The sequence below is a fragment of the Chiloscyllium plagiosum genome, unplaced genomic scaffold, assembly GCF_037043375.1.
Source record: "Chiloscyllium plagiosum isolate Xiang-an unplaced genomic scaffold, Cpla_swu_hap1 HiC_scaffold_24, whole genome shotgun sequence".
NCBI classification, from domain to species: Eukaryota; Metazoa; Chordata; class Chondrichthyes; order Orectolobiformes; family Hemiscylliidae; genus Chiloscyllium; species Chiloscyllium plagiosum.
The window spans coordinates 32558948-32580044 of record NW_028270162.1 but is presented as its reverse complement, the minus strand read 5'-3'; the positions used below and the strand labels follow the sequence as shown (position 1 = coordinate 32580044).

At 45.3% G+C, this 21097-nt stretch overlaps 1 protein-coding gene across 1 annotated transcript; it reads left to right on the top strand.

The window, feature by feature from the left end:
• Positions 1-1196: 1196 nt before the first annotated feature.
• On the top strand, positions 1197-2379 carry LOC122562470 (hydroxycarboxylic acid receptor 2-like). Its single transcript, XM_043715310.2, has one exon. It carries the CDS (start codon positions 1206-1208, stop codon positions 2262-2264), a length of 1059 nt encoding a protein of 352 aa, XP_043571245.2. The 5' UTR covers positions 1197-1205; the 3' UTR covers positions 2265-2379.
• The last annotated feature ends 18718 nt before the right edge of the window (positions 2380-21097 follow it).

The following is a 21097-nucleotide window of genomic DNA, read 5'->3' as shown; positions in this document are numbered from 1 at the left end:
TGCCCATGGTGGACTGATTAGCAAGTTTAGATCTCATGGAATCCCCCTGGTGAGCTCACATATTTGATAAAAAATTGATTTGAATGTAAGAGACAGAGAGTGATAGTGGAGGGTTGTTTTCAGACTGGAGACCTGTGACCAGCGGTGTGCCCCAATGATAGGTGCTGGGTTCACTGCTTTTCATCATTTATATAAATGATTTGGATGTGAACATAGGAGTTATGTTTAGTAAATCTGTAGATGACACAAAAATTGGTGGTGTGAATGGTGAAGAAAGTTATTTCAGAGTACAATGGGACCTTGATCAGATAGATTAATTTAAGATATCTGATAGGCATGGAAGAATTCGGCAGAACGGTCTGTTTCAGTTCTGTACAAGTCTATGACTGTAACTTCAGTAGAGCGCCGCCCCAATCTGTAATATTAAATGGGGAAGTTCTGTATGTAAAGGGTGGCTCTTTCAGTTCATTAACTCATGTCTGTGACTGTGTGGCTGAGTTTATCACAATCCTGGGAGAAAGTGAGGACTGCAGATGCTGGGGATCAGAGCTTAAAAATGTGTTGCTGGAAAAGCGCAGCAGGTCAGGCAGCTTCAAAGGAGAAAGAGAATCGACGTTTCAGGCATACGCCCTTCTTCAGGAATGAGGAGGGTGTGCCAAGCAGCCTAAGATAAAAGGTAGGGAGGAGGGACTTGGGGGAGGGAGACAGGCCGCCTACTTGCGGAACGTTTCAGAGAACACCTCTGGGACACCCGCACCAACCAACCCAAGCACCCCATGGCTGAACACTTTAACTCCCCCGCCCACTCCGCCAAGGACATGCAGTTCCTAGGTCTCCTCCATCGTTAGACCATGGCAACACGACGCCTGGAGGAAGAGCGACTCATCTTCCGCCTAGGAACCCTCCAGCTACAGGGGATGAATGTGGATTTCTCCAACTTCCTCATTTCCCCTCCCCCCACCTTTTCTCAGTCCCAGCCCTCAGACTCGGCACCACCTTCTTGAGCTGCAATCTTCTTCCCAACCTCTCCGCCCCACCCCCTCTCCGACCTATCACCCTTGCCTTAACCTCCTTCCACCAGTCACATTCCCAACACCCCTGCCCCAAGTCCCTCCTCCCTACCTTTTAACTTAGCCTGCTTGGCACACCCTCCTCATTCCTGAAGAAGGGCTTATGCCCGAAACGTCAATCCTCCTTCTCCTTTGATGCTGCCTGACCTGCTGCGCTTTTCCAGCAACACATTTTTAAGCTTTATCACAATCCTACTTACAATGGGCAATTTGACTTCGTTGTGTGCTTTAGTTAAAGAAGTCAATTCATCCTACAATGCACCAATAATAATTGTTACCTTTATCCTGGGATTTATTGGAAATGGCGTTGCTTTATGGATCTTCAGTTTTCATATGAAATCTTGGAAACCAAACACAGTTTATTCACTGAACCTGGCAATTGCAGACACTATGTTAATCTGCTGTTTACCATTTCGAGCAGATTACTATATCCGGGGGAAGAACTGGATTTATGGAGATGTTCCTTGTCGTCTGAAGGTACTTTTTATTTCCTTAAATCGAGCGGGAAGCATCATGTTCCTCACAGCGATGGCGATCGATCGGTATTTTAAAGTGGTCCACCCTCACCACAGGGTGAATACGATGTCTACAAGGTGTGCAGTGAAGGTAGCCGGCAGCTTGTGGATTCTGGCCGGGGCAATGTGTTCACATCTTTTAGCAGAACCTCGGTCTTTCAAACACGACAACCGGACATACTGTGAACCCTTTGACATGTCGAATCCTCTCCGTCCCACAGCAATTTGGACCGATACTGTTTTTATTCTTTTCAAGTTTGCTATCCCGGCTCCGATTATCCTCTTCTCCACGTCCTGCATCATCTGGAAGTTAAACCAGATAAAAATTGAGTTGAGAAGTAAATACAAAAGAGCGATGAAGCTTGTGATCGCTGTGGCTGCAGTGTTTGTGCTTTGTTTCTTACCCACAAACATTGCTGTTATTGCTGTGTTAATCACGAAACTAAGAGGCGCTAAAGGCTGTAAATCATATGAGACAGCTGTTCATGTCTTTTATAATACACTATTTATGACATATCTGAACAGTGTCCTGGATCCAGTTATTTACTACTTTTCAAGTTCGACATTCAAAAATGCTTTAATGAAAGCAGTTACTTCTCCGAATCTAAACTGTTCCAAATCAGAAACTGATAGTGCGAGAGAATCCCCAGGAGAAATAGATGGTGGTCATCAATCATAAAGGACAGCGGTCTGTCATAACTGTGAGCCATCCCAAACTGTGTCGACTTCGTTTGCATGACCCAGTAGTTAATAATGTGCCTGTCTTTAAATTGTCGTCAATACATTGTTGCAAAATGTTGAAATTTCCTGGATTTTTCTATATTGTAAAATCAATTAATCTGTTTCTATAGGATATTAAAAAACTATGTTTTTCCATCACGTTTTCCACGTGCTTAAAGCTTGCAACATTTTACTCTGCAACATTGACTAGGGATTTTCAGTGATAAAGTGTTTAACTCCACAAAGAGCTAGATTCTTGTAATTAATAAAAAGATTGAAGACAAATTGGAGGAAAGAGCGATAATGGCGTTGTTTCTTAACTCTGGTGTAGCGCATGGATGGCTAAGGACAGCAGCATGCTGCTTGGGGGGCGGGGGGTAATCGTTTGTAAGTGCACGATATTATTTATCGGATTGTGCTGGTGAGCTAAAGCGATTCAATTCAAATGAGTCGTACACTTTATTCTCTCCACAGACGCGGCCAAACTTGCTGAGTTTCACCAGTGATTGTTTCAGACTTCCAGCATCAGTAATTTGTTTTTATTTAGACATTTACTGTGAATTGACTGGCCAATCAACGGTGGGTTTGGCACTGCCGAGAAGATTGAAGGATTGAGCCATTGCTGTGAAGGGGTGCCAGCTGCATTGATGGCACAGAATCCAAGGTTTACCCGGAGCTTGAAGCAGACCATGGTGTGAGCTGTTCTGTGGGAATTTATTGGTGAGGCGTGAGGGGTGTGGTTGAATGTGGTCCTGAAGAAATCTAATTTATCTCTATCAATCATTGATATTTATGAAAAACAAATCTTTGTAGCTCAGGTAGCAACAAACACAGATAACACCATCACCTACACACCTCTCACCTTGTACATGGCAGGTACTCATGTGACTCAGCCAACATTGTCTATCTTATATGTTGCAGGCAAGGATGCCCTGAGGCATGGTACATTGGGGAAACCGAGCAAAGGCTACAACAACGGATGAATAGGCACCGCACAACAATCAACAGACAGGAGGGTTCCCTCCTCCAGGACATTTGACCTCGGACCTTCAGGTGACCATCCTCCAAGGCGGACTTCGGGACAGGCAGCAGCGAAAAGTGGTTGAGCAGAGGCTGATAGCTAAGTTCGGTACCCATAGGGAGGGCCTCAACCGGGACCTTGGGTTCATGTCACATTACAGGTGACCGCCATTGCACTATACACACAGACACAGACACTCCTACACACACGGACACACATATACACAGACACGCACATAGAGACCCACACACACCCTTACAGACACACACTCCCACATTCACCCCCTCACAAGACTTAAGACACTCTACACTCACTACACACATATACTTCCTCACACTCACAACCCCCAACCCGGACAGACAGACACATAGACAGACAAAGACCCACATGCACACACACATTTTGTGGGGTGAATTTGTACTTGCAGGGTTACATTGTACTTTGCTCAAAAAATGCATGCATTCATGTAAAACTCTGTTATCTCACTTTTTAGATTAGAATCAATCTAAACATTATGGCATAGACAGAGAACACAGGGGGCTAACACCTTCAACATATTGTCTAGCTATCAGCCATTGTTAACAGCTAACCTGAGACTGCAACTTTAAAAAAAAATGTTTTGTGATTTACACATGAAAGAAGTGAAACTATCATGGTATTCAAACAGATGTAAGACTTAATCAATTTTTCAATGTATAATTTCAGTTACATCACACTGTAAATTTTTGCTATAAATTCTGTGTTAGGGTTGAGCCCTTCACTATCATCTGATGAAGGAGCGACGTTCCGAAAGCTAGTGAGCTTCCAATTAAACCTGTTGGACTATAACTTAGTGTTGTGTGATTTTTAACTCTGTACACCCCAGTCCAATACTGGCATCTCCAAATCATCACTGTTGGGAAGAAGTTGCCCCAGTACTTCTCAAAAACATAGGCCAGGGCCCTATGAAGTCTATTGGCATCAGGCCAATCTTTGACAAGGAAATTTCCTGTTAATTTGCACCTACTAAAACCCACCCACCCCAGGCTGATGAGTCAGTCCTCCTCCATGTTGAACACCACTTGAGGAAGGACTGAGGGATGCACAAGATACTCTGGATAGGGGGACTTCAATGTCCATCACTGAGCATACCTTGGCAGTAGCATGACTGATTGAGCTGTTTTGAGTCCCAAATGACACAGCTGCTAGACTGGGTGTGTAGCTGTTGGTGAGACAACCAACAACAGGGAAAAACATACTTGACCTCATCCTTACCAATCTGCCGGGTGGAAATGCAGCTGTCCGTGACAGTATTGGTAAGAGTGACTACTGCACAGTACTTGTAAAAACAAAGTCTTGTCTTCATATGAAGAATATCCTCCTCGTATTGTGCGGCACTGTCACCAGGTGACATAAGATAGACTTTTTAATGGATTTAGCAACTTAACATTGGCACCATGAGGCACCATGGGCCATCAGCGGCAACAAATTGTATTCAAAAACAACCTGTAACCTCATGGCATGACATGTCCCAACTTTACCATTACCATCAAGCCTGCAGTTCAACCCTGGTTCAATGAAGAATGCAGGAGGACATGCCAGTGTCAACCTGGTGAAGCTACCACACAGGACTACTTGCATACCACACAGCACAAGTAACGGCTGATAGGCAAGACTAAGAAATTGCACACTCAGTGGATCAATTTGATTCACTCCACAACATTGTTATGATATGGCGGTAAACCATTCTGCGAATTAAACAAAACACACAGAAAAGCTCACCTTGCCTTGTAATCTATTAAAGTATAAGTGACAAAAAACTACCTAAATTCCACTATTTAAAGAAAAAAAAAATTTTTATTATTGTTGTCATTGATGTCATTTTATTATGACTCATGGAAAAGTAGAATTAATGTTTCAAGTTCAGTTACCTTCAGAATTATTTAGTTTTCAGTTTTACTTTTGTTTTGAATTATAAAGTTGCTAGCCAGAGAAATTTATTTTGCAGTTTGTACAGAAATAAGCGCTTCATGTTTTTGACTGTGAAAGGAGGCCAAATATCCATTTAATTACCTACATGTTGGCCACCTCTTCCAAGGTTGTCCCAGCTACTGCGCGTTGATAGTGTCGGCTTCTTCCTAGGCCAAATATCCATTTGGCCTAGGAAGAAGCCGACACTATCAACGCGCAGTAGCTGGGACAACCTTGGAAGAGGTGGCCAACATGTAGGTAATTAAATAAGATGGGAAAACCTGACAAGCAATAAGAGATGCAGTATTACAACAAAATGAAATTGTAAATGTCACATACAATGTAACACTACTGAACAGTCAGTTAACATAATCTAAAGCTTCATTAAAGTATTTACCACTGTATTACTGCAAATCAGTTTTAAAACACCATCAAATAAAGAAAATACTGTCCACGTTCTACAGCTATTAAATTTAAACAGTAATAGTGTAAGCAAGTTTTGAGAAGATTTGTAGATAAGGTTGAGGTTTTGGATGTATGTTTGCTCGCTGAGCTGAAAAATTCATTTCCAGACATTCATTACTTTACTTCAGTAGACCTGATGCAAAGCAATGCTGAAAATTCCTGCTTTCTCTACATATGTTTGGAATTCTCTGGGTTGGTGATGTCATTTACTGTGGTGATGTTATTTCCTGTGGTGAAGTCACTTCCTCATCCTTTTCTCAGGGGATGGTAGAAGGGGTCTAACTTGATTTGTTTGTTGATGGAGTTCCAGTTGGAATGCCATGCTTCTAGAAATTCTCGTGCGTGTCTTTGTTTGGCTTGTCCTAGGATGGATGTATTGTCCCAGTCAAAGTGGTGTCCTTCCTCATCCATATGTGATGATATTAGTGAGAGAGGGTCATGTCTTTTTGTGGCTAGTTGGTGTTCATGTATCCTGGTGGTTAGTTTTCTGCCTATTTGTCCAATGTAGTGCTTGTTACAGTCCTTGCACGGTATTTTGTAAATGATGTTAGTTTTGCTCATTGTCTGTATACGGTCTTTCAAGTTCATTAGCTGCTGTTTTAGTGTGTTGGTGGGTTTGTGGGCTACCATTATGTCAAGGGGTCTGAGTAGTCTGGCAGTCATTTCTGAGATGTCTTTGATGTAGAGGAGAGTGGCTAGGGTTTCTGGATGCGTTTTGTCTGCTTGTTTGCGTTTGTTGCTGAGAAATTTGGAGGTCTGTGTTCACTAGGTACTCATTCTTTTTGAATACATACCATAGGTGATTTTCCTCTGCTCTGCGTAGTTCCTCTGTGCTGCAGTCTGCGTTGGCTCGTTGAAATAATGTTCTGATGCAGCTTCATTTGTGGCTGTTGGATGATTGCTTCTGTAGATCAATATTTGGTCCATGTGTTGTTTTTCTGTATACGCTGACATTCCCCATTGGCTGTTCGCTCTACTGTGACATCTAGGAATGGCAGTTTGTTGTTGTTTTCCTCCTCTTTAGTGAATTTTATGCCATTAAGGGTATTATTGATGGTCTTGAAGATTAGAATGGAGACGCATAATCCAGGGTGAGACACTCCTCTAACTAAGATGCTTGAGTACAATATTATCAGCTGATAGGCAGTGGAGGTTTTGCTGACCTCAAGTTTGCAAAGTGTCCAATATGGAAGAGTAGTCAGGTGTGCATTGGAATAGTTAACTCCAAACAAGTAAGGAAGGGATAGATAAAAGTTTTAGCTGCACCAGTGACAGATTTACAAGGATATTACTGAGGCTGGACGGTTTAAGTTATGAGGAGAACCTGGATAGACTGGGACTTTTTCATCTGGAGTGCCGGAGCCTGAGGGGTAACACCATAGAGGTTTATAAAATCATGATGGGCATGCATAAAGTGAATAGCCATGATCTTTTGCCTAGAGTAGGGAAGTGTGCCCAATAACGCTGCACCCTGGAAAAATATACCAACATAATTTTTAAAAAAGACAGCCTCGTGGCTTCCTTACTATTTCAGCCCATCTCTGCCTTCACACAAACGGACTAGATTTGGAGTTAAATAAAAGACATCGACTGTGAGAGAAAACATGAAGTTGCAGCGACCATGCTGCCGTGATAAATCCCTTATTTCCCTCCAACTGGAAATGGCGCCTTTTTTTCACACCTAACCCCGCCGTTTCACACAGACATTTCCTCAAGAGGAGAATAATAACTAAGCCCCACCGGTATCGTTCGTGCCACACACACCCCCGTGCCCTCTACATCTCAGTGAAGCCTCAGTGTTTCTTTTTCATTCCCTCGTTGCCCCTCTTTCTATCACCCCAACTTTGTCCCTTTTCTGAGGTCGACTCCCAGTAACGGTCACCCCATTAAAACTCCCTCCTCACTAACCGCCACTTCCCTCGCGCGCACTTACCGCGTGAGTTTAAAGGCCCTCACAAGACCCGACCAGAAGCCAGAACCAACTAATACGGACTAATAAAAGGTGGGTCATGTCTAATGAATTATATTTTTTTGAGTAAAGTACTGAAGTTGAGGACGCGAGGATGTTTATGGCAGATACGAGATACGGTCTGCATGTATATTCAATTTGAAAGTACTTGACAAGTGTGGGATATAGGCAAAGCAGTGTTACTTCTGCAATCAGAATTGCTTATGCAAGGTGTGAGAGACGATTTCGGTACAAATAGTTAAGATGTGCATGACCTCAGAGTCTAAGGGGAATAGAGCCGTGGGGGTAGGGTAAAACATGCTTCTCTATAATAAAGGACGAGACAGAGTAGAAAAACAAGTCCTTGATTGATAAGACCACTAACTCTGACAGAGAAGAATAAGTCCTTGACTGATAAGACTGCAGGCTAGAAAAACAACTAGGGAGACATATACTGCAGACTTTGTGATAAGGGTCCAGAATGGAAAAATAATGAATGTTCAGAATGTGAACCTCGTGACTCTTTAGAGCTATAGAAGGGAGGAGCTTGAACTGTATTTAATTGAAAACTTTGTAAGCCTGGCGCGCTTTTCTCAGAAGAGTGCCCAACTCTGCAGACTTGCTAATAAAACTTTGTTTTCCTGAATTTGTCTAGAGCGATTATTGAGAAGCGATTTTCGTTTCTAACAAACTTGGGGGCTCGTCCGATCAACACTCCGGCCGCGAGGGGGGGCTGAGGAAGGACATCGGAGAAGGTGCACCCTGCCGAGTTCAGCAGTCCCTGATTCCTTGCTTGTCGCCCCGCGCGGCTTGAGCGAGTGATATCCGGAAGGCTCAGGAGAACAAAGGAGGGGTGTGGCCGAGGCAGTGGGGACGGTTAACGATCGAGTAATTTCGGTGCACCGAACCCAGGTAAGAACGGGAACCGTCTTTCCGGAGGACTGGGGACCTGCGGAGTGCCTGTAGATTTTTCTACAGAGACGTGGGACTCAGGAATCTAGAGACCGGGGCTCGTCTGTGCGGGATTTTGCAGAGACCGTGTTTGCGGAGGAACGTGGACCTACGGGGTGCCTGTGATCTGTTTCACAGAGACGTAGGACACAGGAATCCAAAGACCGTGGGTGCCTGCAAAGGGACCTGGGCAATCACGGGACTGAAGGTCCGGGAATTGGCTAAATAGTGATAGATTATCACGGGATAATACAGGAATCTCCGATTTTACAAAGTCCTCGGCAATGGGAAGTAAGGGATCCAAGACGAATAAGGGAAAGGTAGGCTTGAGCGTAGACAATGAAAAATACCCCGGGGTACCTGACGATAGTCCGTTAGGAATAATGTTAAATAATTGGGAGAAAAGGAAAATCTAGAAAGAAGATGGTGAGATACTGTCAAACGTGGTCCCAAACACCTATTCAGGGAGACTCAGTGTGGTGGCCTAAATTCGGCACTGATGAAGACTGGGTCCGGCAAGCTCTAATTTTATATGTCAATTCGAAACCTAATGTTACTCGGGGGGAAAGTGATTACGCCCTTTGTTGGCTGCCAGTCACACTATCTTGCAAAATGAAGGTAACCAATGAAGACTCGAAAGGGCAGAAAGAATGGGAACCTTTAGATCACTTACCGCCGCCCTACGTGACCCCGTCGGCCCCGCAAAATGGTCCTTCGGGTGGCGACGATTCAGGGGAAGGGGAAGAAAGCGGGGAGGAACCACCAGGTGCCTCAGGAGTACAGACTAGATCTCAAGCTGAAAAGAGTCACAGATGGAACTCTGTCCCGATTGCAAGAATGAATCCACTCCGGGAAGTGCCCATGGGAGGCGCGGAAGGAGGGACGGGATATGTGAATGTCCCCTTAACGAGCACTGAAGTACGGAATTACAAGAGGGAGATGAAGGGCCTACTGGAGGACCCCATGGGCCTGGCTGAACAATTAGATCAGTTCCTGGGGCCAAATACTTATACGTGGGATGAGATGTATTCCATCATGGGAACATTGTTCTCTAGCCAGGAGCGACAGATGATACGACAAACTGCGCTGTTGGTCTGGGAGAGAGAGGGAGGAGCAGGAGCAGGAGAAATTTCCCCTCACCGACCCCGAGTGGGATAAGCAAACGGAAGAAGGAAGACGCAACATGAGGGATATGCGGGAATATTGGATAAAAGGAATAAGGCAGGCAGCCCCGAAGGGGCACAATTTTACCAAGGCCTTTGGGAATCATCAAAACCCGGAAGAAACCCCTACAGACTTCCTAGACAGGATTAGGAAGAACTTGCAGCAGTTCGCTGGGGTGGACCCTGAGACGGAAGTGGGACAGCAACTCATACGGGTAGAGTTTGTGTCAAAAGCCTGGCCGGACATACGAAAGAAGTTAGAGAAAATGGATGATTGGGATAGTAAACCTCTGAGTGAACTACTACGGGAGGCGCAAAAGGTGTTTGTGAGAAGGGACGATGAGAAGCAAAAGAAGGCGACAAAGATAATGATGCAGACAGTGCAACAAGTGACAGCTGGAAGGAGGGAAAAGGGGGAGCCGTGGCAGGAACCGGAAAGGGGAGAGTCGCGGCAAGAGCAGAGGAAAAGAGGACCGGGGCCGGAACAAAGGAAGGGTGGAGGAACTCGAGGCCGCGACAGGGAAACGAGGAGGATACTCAGATGTTACTACTATAATGAAGAGGGACATTTTAAGCGAGAGTGCCCCCGCTACAAGCGGGAAGTGCGGTCGTACGCCCTGATGGAGGAAGATTAGGGAGGTCGGGGGTTCCTACCCTTGGGGCAAAAGGACTATCGACAGGAACCCCTGGTAAACTTGAAAGTAGGGCCCCAAGGGTCGGAGATCACATTTATGGTGGACTCGGGAGCCGAAAGATCAAGTATAATCCAAATACCCCCTGGCGCCCGAGCAGGAAGAACAGTTATGGGGGTATCTGGCATTGGAGGAAAGACATTGCAAGTCCCAGTAGTGGAGGACGTGGAAATTGGGTATGAAATCAGAACTACTAAACGAGACCTCCTTCTACTGCCATCGGCGGGGTTTAATTTGTTAGGAAGAGACTTGCAGGTCAAACTAGGGATCGGAACGGTACCAAGTAACGGGGAAATGGTGGTACGGTTGTTCGCCCTCACCGAAGAAGATGATCAACAAATAGACCCGGGAGTTTGGTACCGGGAGGGGAACAGAGGGGGTCTAAACATCAAACCTCTCCAAATCACCATGTCACCAGGAAAAGGCCCGGTAAGAAGGAAACAGTATCCGATTGCTTTGGAAGGACGGGAAGGGTTACAACCTGTGATAGAAAGATTAATCACAGATGGACTACTGGAGGAATATATGTCCCCTTTCAATACTCCAATACTCCCTGTGAGAAAGCCGGATGGGACATATAGCCTGGTGCAAGACTTGCGGGGGTTGAATGAAGTAGTCCAGGCTAGATACCCGGTGGTACCCAATCCCTACACGTTAATGAGTAAAATTCCCCCCGAACATGAATGGTTCAGCGTAATAGATCTGAAGGATGCCTTCTGGAGTTGCCCCCTTGACGAAGAAAGTCGGAACCTTTTTGCATTTGAATGGGAGAATCCCTTCACAGGACGAAAGCGACAGGAAAGATGGACAGTCTTGCCGCAGGGATTCACGGAGTCACCCAACTTGTTTGGACAAATACTAGAGCAGATCTTAGGAGGATTTCGGTGTAACGCGGAGAATCAATTGCTCCAATATGTCGATGATCTCTTACTCTCAGGACCGAGAGAAGAGGAGGTACGAGCAGACACCGTTGCCCTGCTGAACTTCCTGGGGAAACAGGGCCTACGCGTCTCCAGGACAAAACTCCAGTTTGTGGAGCAAGAAGTAAGATATCTGGGCCATCAGGTTAGATTAGATTAGATTAGATTAGATTACTTACAGTGTGGAAACAGGCCCTTCGGCCCAACAAGTCCACACCGACCCGCCGAAGCGTAACCCACCCATTCCCGTACATTTACCCCTTTACCTAACACTACAGGCAATTTAGCATGGCCAATTCACCTGACCTGCACATCTTTGGACTGTGGGAGGAAACCGGAGCACCCGGAGGAAACCCACGCGGACACGGGGAGAATGTGCAAACTCCACACAGTCAGTCGCCTGAGTCGGGAATTGAACCCGGGTCTCTGGCGCTGTGAGGCAGCAGTGCTAACCACTGTGCCACCGTGCTGCCCATAAGGTTAGTAAGGGGCATCGCCGTATCACGCCAGAACGAATATCGGGGATTACGGGTATGCCAATACCCAGGACGAAGAAGGAAATCAGACAGTTCCTGGGGCTAGTAGGGTATTGCCGGATATGGATTGAAAGTTACACCACTCTAGTAAAGTTTTTGTACGACAAACTGGGACAAGAAGAACAAAAACTGGACTGGTCAGATGAGGAGGAGCAGCGATTTAATATTCTTAAAAATAAACTGATCCGAGCTCCGGTATTGGCTTTACCCACCCTGAAGGAACCGTTCCAGTTATATGTTAATAGCGCCGGCGGAATTGCCCAGGGTGTGCTTACCCAGCTGCGGGCAGGGAAACGTCAGCCGGTTGCATTTTTGTCAAAAATGTTAGACCCTGTGTCACGTGGATGGCCGACCTGTATCCAGGCAGCGGCAGCTACGGCAATGTTATTAGAAGAGGTCCGGAAACTTACCTTTGGAGGAAGAATCACAGTATACTCCCCACATTCAGTTAGTACCATACTGGCTCAAAAGGCTCACCGCTGGTTAACAGACTCTCGCATCCTGAAGTATGAGACGATTTTGATGACCGGAGACGATCTCAATTTTGCAAAAGATCTCAGTTGCAACCCTGTCCAGTTTCTATACGGACGTCCTGCAGATGGGGAACAGGAGCATGATTGTGTGGAATTTGTAGACTTACAGACCAAAAGCCGAGAGGACCTGCAAGAGGCCCCGCTGGGTGAAGGACAGGAACTGTACATCGACGGGTCCTCCCGGTGCATAAATGGGGTACGGTACAGTGGCTATGCGGTCGTAGATGGCGCAACGAAACGGACGATCGAGTCCGGACGATTGCCCGGGAAGTGGTCAGCCCAATCCTGTGAGTTGTACGCCCTCCAGAGGGCCCTGAAGTTGTTGGAGGGGAAAGTGGGGACCATATATACTGACTCAAAGTATGTATACGGAATTGTTCATACTTTCGAGAAAATCTGGAAAGAGCGAGGATTGATAACTTCCCGGGGAAAAGAATTAGCTCACGAACAAATGATCAGCCTAACGTTGGAAGCCCTGGCGTTGCCTACAGAACTCGCAGTAGTCCATGTACCCGGTCACCAGAAGGGGTCGACACCGGAAGCGGTGGGAAACCGGCTGGCAGATGAGGAAGCCAAGCGGGCAGCGGTCGAAAAATCCGTCCAATTATTAACATTAATACCGTTGAGGGAAGGGCTCGCTAAACAACCCGTCTTCACCCAGGGGGAGATTGATAAAATGGATCAATTGGGTGCCCGGCTAGAAACTAACGGGAAGTGGACGGTTCCTGATGGGAGACAAGTACTGAACAAACAGATCACCCGGAGTATTCTGCACCAATTACACCATCAGACCCACTGGGGGGTGCAAGCCATGTGTGACACGATCCTGAGAGACTATGTATGTAGGGGGATATACACGTTAGCCCAACAAGAAATAGTCGGATGCCCCACTTGCCAGCGAATTAACAAGAAAGCCATGCATTCTATGCCAGCTGGTGGTCAGCCCCTCGCAATTAGGCCATTCCAGAGGATCCAAATTGACTTTACCGACTTACCCCCAGTACAGAGATGGAAGTATCTGCTAGTAATAGTAGACCATTTCACTCACTGGGTAGAGGCTTTCCCAACCGCCAAAGCCGATGCGCCAACCGTGGCCCGTCTATTGTTAGAGAACATAATCCCGAGATATGGCATAATGGAATCTATCGACTCAGACTGCGGGACACATTTTGTTTCTAGGCTACACCATTTGATCTGTACTGCCCTGGGTATCCAATGGAAATTCCATGCACCCTGGCATCCTCAGAGCTCGGGTCGAGTTGAGAGAATGAATGGCACGCTCAAGACCCAATTGACTAAGCTGATGTTAGAAACTAAGTTACCATGGCCAAAGTGCCTTCCCATTGCCCTATTGAGGATACGTACAGCACCTCGCCGGGATATCGGGGTCTCCCCCTATGAGATGCTGTTCGGATTACCATATTGGAGTAAGGTTGATGGGTGTCCCACTCTACAAGGGGGAGATGTATTTGTCAGAGACTATTTACTGGCCTTATCCCGTTCTTTTGCAGAACTCTGGAGGAAGGGTCTCCTGGCTCAGACTCCGCCGCTCAACTTCCTCTTGCATAAGGTGGAGCCCGGAGATTGGGTACTTGTAAAGACCTGGAGGGCCGAAAAGCTCCAGCCGCAGTGGGAAGGACCGTTCCTGGTCCTGTTAACAACTGAAGCCGCTGTTCGGACGAAAGAAAAAGGGTGGGCCCACGCATCGAGGATAAAGGGGCCTGTTCCGCCAGAAGGAGAGAGCACTTGGACATGCGGGCCAGGGGACAAGCCATTGGTGGTAAAGCTGAAAAGACAGCGACAATGAACTCTACCTGGACTGTATTGGTGGGGATATTGATCGGTTTACTCCTGTATGTGGGGGAGGGCGAGGGGAGATGTGACAAATGTCGGACTACGGTGAGACTTGGGAGTCAGATCTACTCGGGATCATTTGTGTCTCACTCCCATGTGAACGATCGGTGTTACGATGTGAATGCACGGCAAGAATGTTGGGAGGATGGAAAACCCTATTATCAAGTGTATAATAAAGGGTACGGTGGCAAAGTCTGTGGGTGCCCTAAAAATGACCGCTGGGTGTGTGTTAACAAAGATGGGCAGTGGGGCCTACCCTCCGTGTTGCTCAGAGAGCAGGTTGACAGAGTCAAGGAGACCAGAGTTCAGAACACTGAACGGGAGTTAGAGAAAGAGAACGACCGTCAGAGAACGGTCGTTGTCTCTAAAGTGCCATCTATATACAAAGAGGTAGAAGAGCAGATTGAGCTCCCTGATGTAACACAAAACCTGTTTATTGATCTCACCTCTAGGATTGCCACTGTTTTAAATGTTAGCAATTGCTGGGTTTGTGGGGGGCCACATATGTCAGAACAATGGCCGTGGACTGGGCAAAGCTTAGACATATGGGAATTGCTTCAATACAATTGGACACATGTCAACGAAAGGAAAAGCCAGGGGTGGAGACTGACAAATAGCCCTGAGGGCCAGTTATGTATTGAAGGCAAGGGGACCGTGGAGGTAGGAATTAGTCCCTGTCAGAGTGTATTGAATGCCACCACACAAGTATGGTGGCCTGAGAATATTGCTTGGTACATTGCAAACCGAGATCATCAAAATTGCATTCGATTACGTTCTGATTCCTCCTCTTACGAGCTAAGTGCTGACCCTTCCGATGGCATGAAAAGAGTGTGGAGCGGTGGTTGTCAGGGGAATCAATGCTGGAATAATCCTGTCCAGACTCTGCCACGGGGCCAACAATCCGAATACTGGAATTGCAGTGGTCCTGGTCCTTATGAGGGCGTCCCTGGGGTAAAGGAGTTGTGGGATGACGTTGTGAGGCAGGGAGGGCCTGCTCCAGATGGCCTATTTTGGATATGCGGTAATCAGGCATATTCCAAACTGCCCATGGGATGGGCTGGAGTATGCTTCCTGGGTCTAATAAGACCTGAATTCTTCCTATTACCCCGGGAGGAAGGCGATGATTTGGGAGTTAAACTCTTTGACTCCCTGCGTAGGTCGCCAAGGGATATCCAAGTCGGTGATTGGGGGGATGAGTGGCCACCGGCCCATGATCCGTCCTGTGGGCACAGGACGGATCATGGGGATACTGTACTCCTATCTATATGTTAAACCGAATTATCAGGCTCCAAGCAGTCGTAGAGGTCATTACTAATCAGACCGCCCTGGCCCTGGAGCTGCTGGCTATGCAGCAGGATCAGATGAGGGCTGCTATATATCAAAACCGGCTTGCCTTGGATTATCTGTTGTCCTCGGAAGGGGGCGTGTGCGGGAAGTTTAACCTGACTAACTGCTGTCTGAAAATTGACGATAATGGTAAAGCGGTTTTGAAGATTTCCGATAAAATTCGGAAACTGGCACATGTGCCGGTTCAATCCTGGCACCCTCTTGGTGGCATCGGATGGTGGGATGGTCTCCTAGGTGGTAGTTGGTGGCGCACGGCGTTACTGGTGGCTGGGGGGGGCGTAATGCTTCTACTCATCTTACCCTGCCTGATCCCCTGTGTTCAATCTTTAATCCAGAAAAATATTTCCCAACTCCAGGCAGTGGCGGTACCCCAACATGGAACGCAGGAACTTAAGGTGCTGTTGCTGCGAAAGACCAAGGATTTCCCGGGCCCCTGATGGGAGGACGCTTGTCTTTGTCATGCACATCTTAAAAACAGAAAGGGTGGAATTGTGAGAGACGATTTCGGTACAAATAGTTAAGATGTGCATGACCTCGGAGTCTAAGGGGAATAGAGCCGTGGGGGTAGGGTAAAACATGCTTCTCTATAATAAAGGACGAGACAGAGTAGAAAAACAAGTCCTTGATTGATAAGACCACTAACTCTGACAGAGAAGAATAAGTCCTTGACTGATAAGACTGCAGGCTAGAAAAACAACTAGGGAGACATATACTGCAGACTTTGTGATAAGGGTCCAGAATGGAAAAATAATGAATGTTCAGAATGTGAACCTCGTGACTCTTTAGAGCTATAGAAGGGAGGAGCTTGAACTGTATTTAATCGAAAACTTTGTAAGCCTGGCGCGCTTTTCTCAGAAGAGTGCCCAACTCTGCAGACTTGCTAATAAAACTTTGTTTTCCTGAATTTGTCTAGAGCGATTATTGAGAAGCGATTTTCGTTTCTAACACAAGGTAAATGAACTCACACCAATGTATAATTGTTTCAACCAAGAGCTGAGTTAACAAGAATGAAAACTATGTGAAGGATATATATTAATGTTTTTGTATTAGCTAAAATGTGCATACAAGAATGAAATGCGCCTGCAAACAATGGTAGATGTTACAGACAAGGTGCTGTGAGGGGAGGGGATGTAGGTTAAGCTAGATATGCCTGTACAAGCAGTTACAAGCATCTGTTTCCCGCTTCTGCAAAAACAAAAAAAAGACAACAAGACATCATAAGGCTCAGTATGGGCAAAGAATGGAAGGAAATATTGCTTTAGCAGGCAAGGAAGCAGATGGCAGTGGAGGAAGATATATAACAATGGACCACGGAGTGATGTGGTGAAATGGCCAAACAGGACATACATTTTGTTATGCACAAGGCCGGATGAGACCAGAGATAAACAGCCGGGTTTAGAGTAGTGGGAGATGTAAACAGTGGAGGAGGGAAAGAGAAATGAATTGTATATAAGATATGTACTTGCTAAACTCTGTGTGTCTATTTTAGACACCACGCTTGCAAGCGTATAATGAACGATACGAGCTTGTCTCGGACTGAAATTATTGAGGTGAGTGGGTTCTACTTCCCACACAAGTGTATGCTGACAAATTTCTACACCTTGATTAGTCAACATATTTATCAATGACTTAGATACTGCAATGGTCATTTATCCAAGTCTACTAATGGCATATTGAATGGTGGTCCGACCAGTAATTTGAAGTGAGCATAAAGAAATATTGATAAAGTGAGTGGGGCAACCTGAAACAGGTGGTAAGTGTGAGATCATCCTTTTTCGATCAAAAAACGATAGATGCAAGAAATATTTAAATGGGAAAAGTTGAGAGTAGTAAAGCCCAGAACGATTTTAGGTCGATGTACATATACTACTAAAATCTAGTAATCAGATACAAATTATAATTGAAATGGTTAATGGGAAAATCATCTTTGAACAACTTTTCACAGCTAATGGAGTACAAGGCAAAACACATGCTTGTGTCTGTTTATGGCTAGTCTCTCCTCGAACAGAGAGCTAACCTGTGGCCGGTGGCTATAGCTTAAGGGATGTCACTGTCATCAAACTAATTGACCAAGAAATTTTTCCCCTCTTACTGTCTGTCAAAGTGCAATTGAAGAATTACATATTGATAATCAACCTGCCTCTCTGGCCACGTACTGTGTATAAACACATTTTCCTTTGCCAAAAAGTCCTGTAGTGGGACTCAAATCCAGAGCTTCTGGTTCAGAGGCAGGGACACTGCTCACTGCAAGACAACATAATCACAAGGACTGTGAGCAGCATATTACAAGATGTTTTTTTACAAGTGATGAAAAACTCCCAGGCTGACCCTGGCACATGACCATCCATGTTCTGGAGATCCTTTGGTCTGGCAAAGGCCTGAATAATGGGATACAACCTATACCTTATTCCTCCTGTTCACATTCTCAATTAGAATCTTCACTGCACTGTTTGAGAGATGGAGTTGGTGTGTTTACTGCAGATATTGCCATATTATCCTATTCTCGTAAACATAGCTAGTATCACATTTGGCCATTTTGAGGTCAGGAAACACTGAGAACACTGATTTTTGAAAAATTACATCAACAGTGCATTGAAACACATGACACACAATGTTTTATGTTCTAGATTCTAATTAGCTCAAGAATTGTCAGTTTGATATATATGACCTGATTACTTAAAATCCATGTGAACTCATTGAAAAGAACTATCCAGCAGCTCTTGCAGCATCTGTGGACAGAGAAACTGAATTAATGTTTTAGATTGAACAGCTTTCACCAGAACTGATGTGACAAAATCTTGTGTTGGAGGTGTTTTGCTGCAAAATTTGGGGTTGGATTTTCTGAGGATTGGCAATCTCATCAACTGGGCACTCCAGCCCTTTCTACTTTTACAAAGAAAGAGAAATCCTCAATTCTGCGAGGAGATTCTGCTCAAGATTACCTCAGAAATGCAGAAGCATAATTCCGTTCTGACCATTCTCCCATAGCCTAGGACTGTCAGAGGAAGGCAAACACCATCCCTTTTTCACAGCAGTCATTTGCCACATTCTGACGTTAGAAGGCCCTGACAGCCACTTTGACTGCTGCTGTTAGTGGGTACCAGCTGGGTCAAATACCATGGCAAGGAGCTGGGGTGTCAGGGTGCAAGGTTAATGAAGCAGTGCTTGTATGTGGAGGTGGTAAGAGAAATTGGGTCTGGCAGGAGAGGGACGGTCAGGATGAGTGGTGTTCAGTAGATCGGTGTGGGGTGGTATGTGTTAGACTGTGTCCTATAAGGGGGAAGGTGGCGGGTTCAGCATTGGCTCAACATGGATGGGGTGTATGTGGTCTGTGGCAGATAAAGTTGGAGGAATGTGCTGGATTTTCTTTGGTTGGCTTAATAGTTGGGAGTTAGAATGTGTATTTAATAGATCATTTCCTAACTTTTCACTTACTTCACAAGATTCCGATGAAATTCAGTGATTTAAGTGGAGACTTTGGAAGGGTTGCATGTGTAGAAGAATGGGCCAGCAGATTCTTCAATTTCCCAGGCAGTTCCTTTGGATTGTGCTATGACAGGGAATCCACAGCATGCCCTGTGTGCAAACCCCAGCTATATTATCTAGATTGTCTGGACCAACTATTTTAAAATGCAAAGGTCATAAAAGTTACAGTAATAATAAAAAAAGGAAATTAAATAAAACATAAAAGTGCTTGTCATATGACAGGATATAGGATGGTACTTTGTTTACTCAACTTAGATAAACAGCAGTGAGAAGGTTTTGCAACTCGTGGGAAATGTGGTAAGATTCTCGGTCAAAGATTAACAGAGTTTAGAAAAAGCTGACAGGATGAAACTTCTGTCTTCATAATGCTGCTGGAGTCAGTACAACAGATACTGCACTGACTCTAGGTCAGGTGGCAGCATCTCTGACCTGTACGGGCATTGCCCATGCACTCATACTGGGAAGGACAATTCTGATGAGGAAAGACAAAGATGGATGAACCATGGTTGTTATGTCAATAGTTACAATAAGCTTTGGGTTATGCCAGTAGACGGACATGTCTGCCCAATTCACCTCTGCCTATTCAAGTTTAATTATGTTCATACACATACACATGTAGGTAAGGAGGGAATGGTGGGCAGAATTCTCCAAACTTGGTGGAATCCCCACCTGCAATAAAAAGCAAAACGAGCAGCTGCAAAATGCCTAATTTGTCAACATCATAATCCCAGGAATAGAGTAAAGTGTCCACCAGGTGAAACGCCCTTGCCAGGTGCACCGTTTGATACCATCCAGTTAGATTTTATAGAGTTACCTAGATGTCATTGTTAAAAGTATTGCTTAGTGATAATCGATGTATTTAGGAATCGATTGAAGCTTATCCCTGTACTGACTGCACAGCAACAGCTACTTGTAAAATTCTGTAAAGGGAAATCATACCCAGATTTGGACCAGGAACGGTCTCTTCCGATAATGGCCCCCACTTCTGTGCAGAGCGAAACAAGGCACTACGTAATTGTTTGATTACGAATCAAAAATTCCATTGTGCCAATCATCCCTAAGCAGAGGGAATTGTAGAACAAACCAATGGTACCTTAAAGGTCAGCTCAGCAAATTGGCAGAAGTAACGGGCCTTAAATAGCTGCAAGTGCTCCCAATTGCCCTTTTTAATATGAGAACCATGACACAGAAAAAGACGGGATTCTCGGCAGCTGTACTGATATATGGAAAGCCCCTGAGGACTCTCTGGTCTGCACCATTAACTGCCCAACACTCTGTTGATGTGCATGTCATGGCAGAAGAGATGCACAGATACCTGATTAAACTAACCAAAGCATTCCAGTCAAAGAAGCCTATCAAATACCAGAGAAGGAAGAAGAAAGAGCTCCAACGTTTAAAAATATTAATCCTGGTGACTATGTACTATTGAAAATTGGGCCCTCTGCTGGAAGGGTCTATATCAAGTTCTTTTGACAACTGAAACCTCAGTAAAGGTAGAAGGACATTGAACACGGGTCTATAAAGGACATTGCAAGCATGTATCCCCCCCTCACAGTCTTGGTGTAAGTACCAATACAAGCATCCAATGAAAATCCAATCCAATTACGTGCGCCCGAATGTAACCAACCCATCTGTGATATCCCAGATCGGCTAAACTCCAATGTGACTGTATAATTGAAAACAGTATGAATACCTTGGAAGTTATGAATAAAGCTGCCCAGCTGAACCTCATTTAAACTACTCGCATTGTGTATCCAAACATCATTCTCAACCTTATTGTCATTCTTGCAACACTTCTATGCCAGTCATCATGAGATGGCACAATTCCATAACTTCATCCACTCCACCAACAGAAAACGGTTACTTTGAAATGTTTGTCTGATCCCCTCTCAAAATGAACTGCACAGATTGCAGTATTGAGCACAT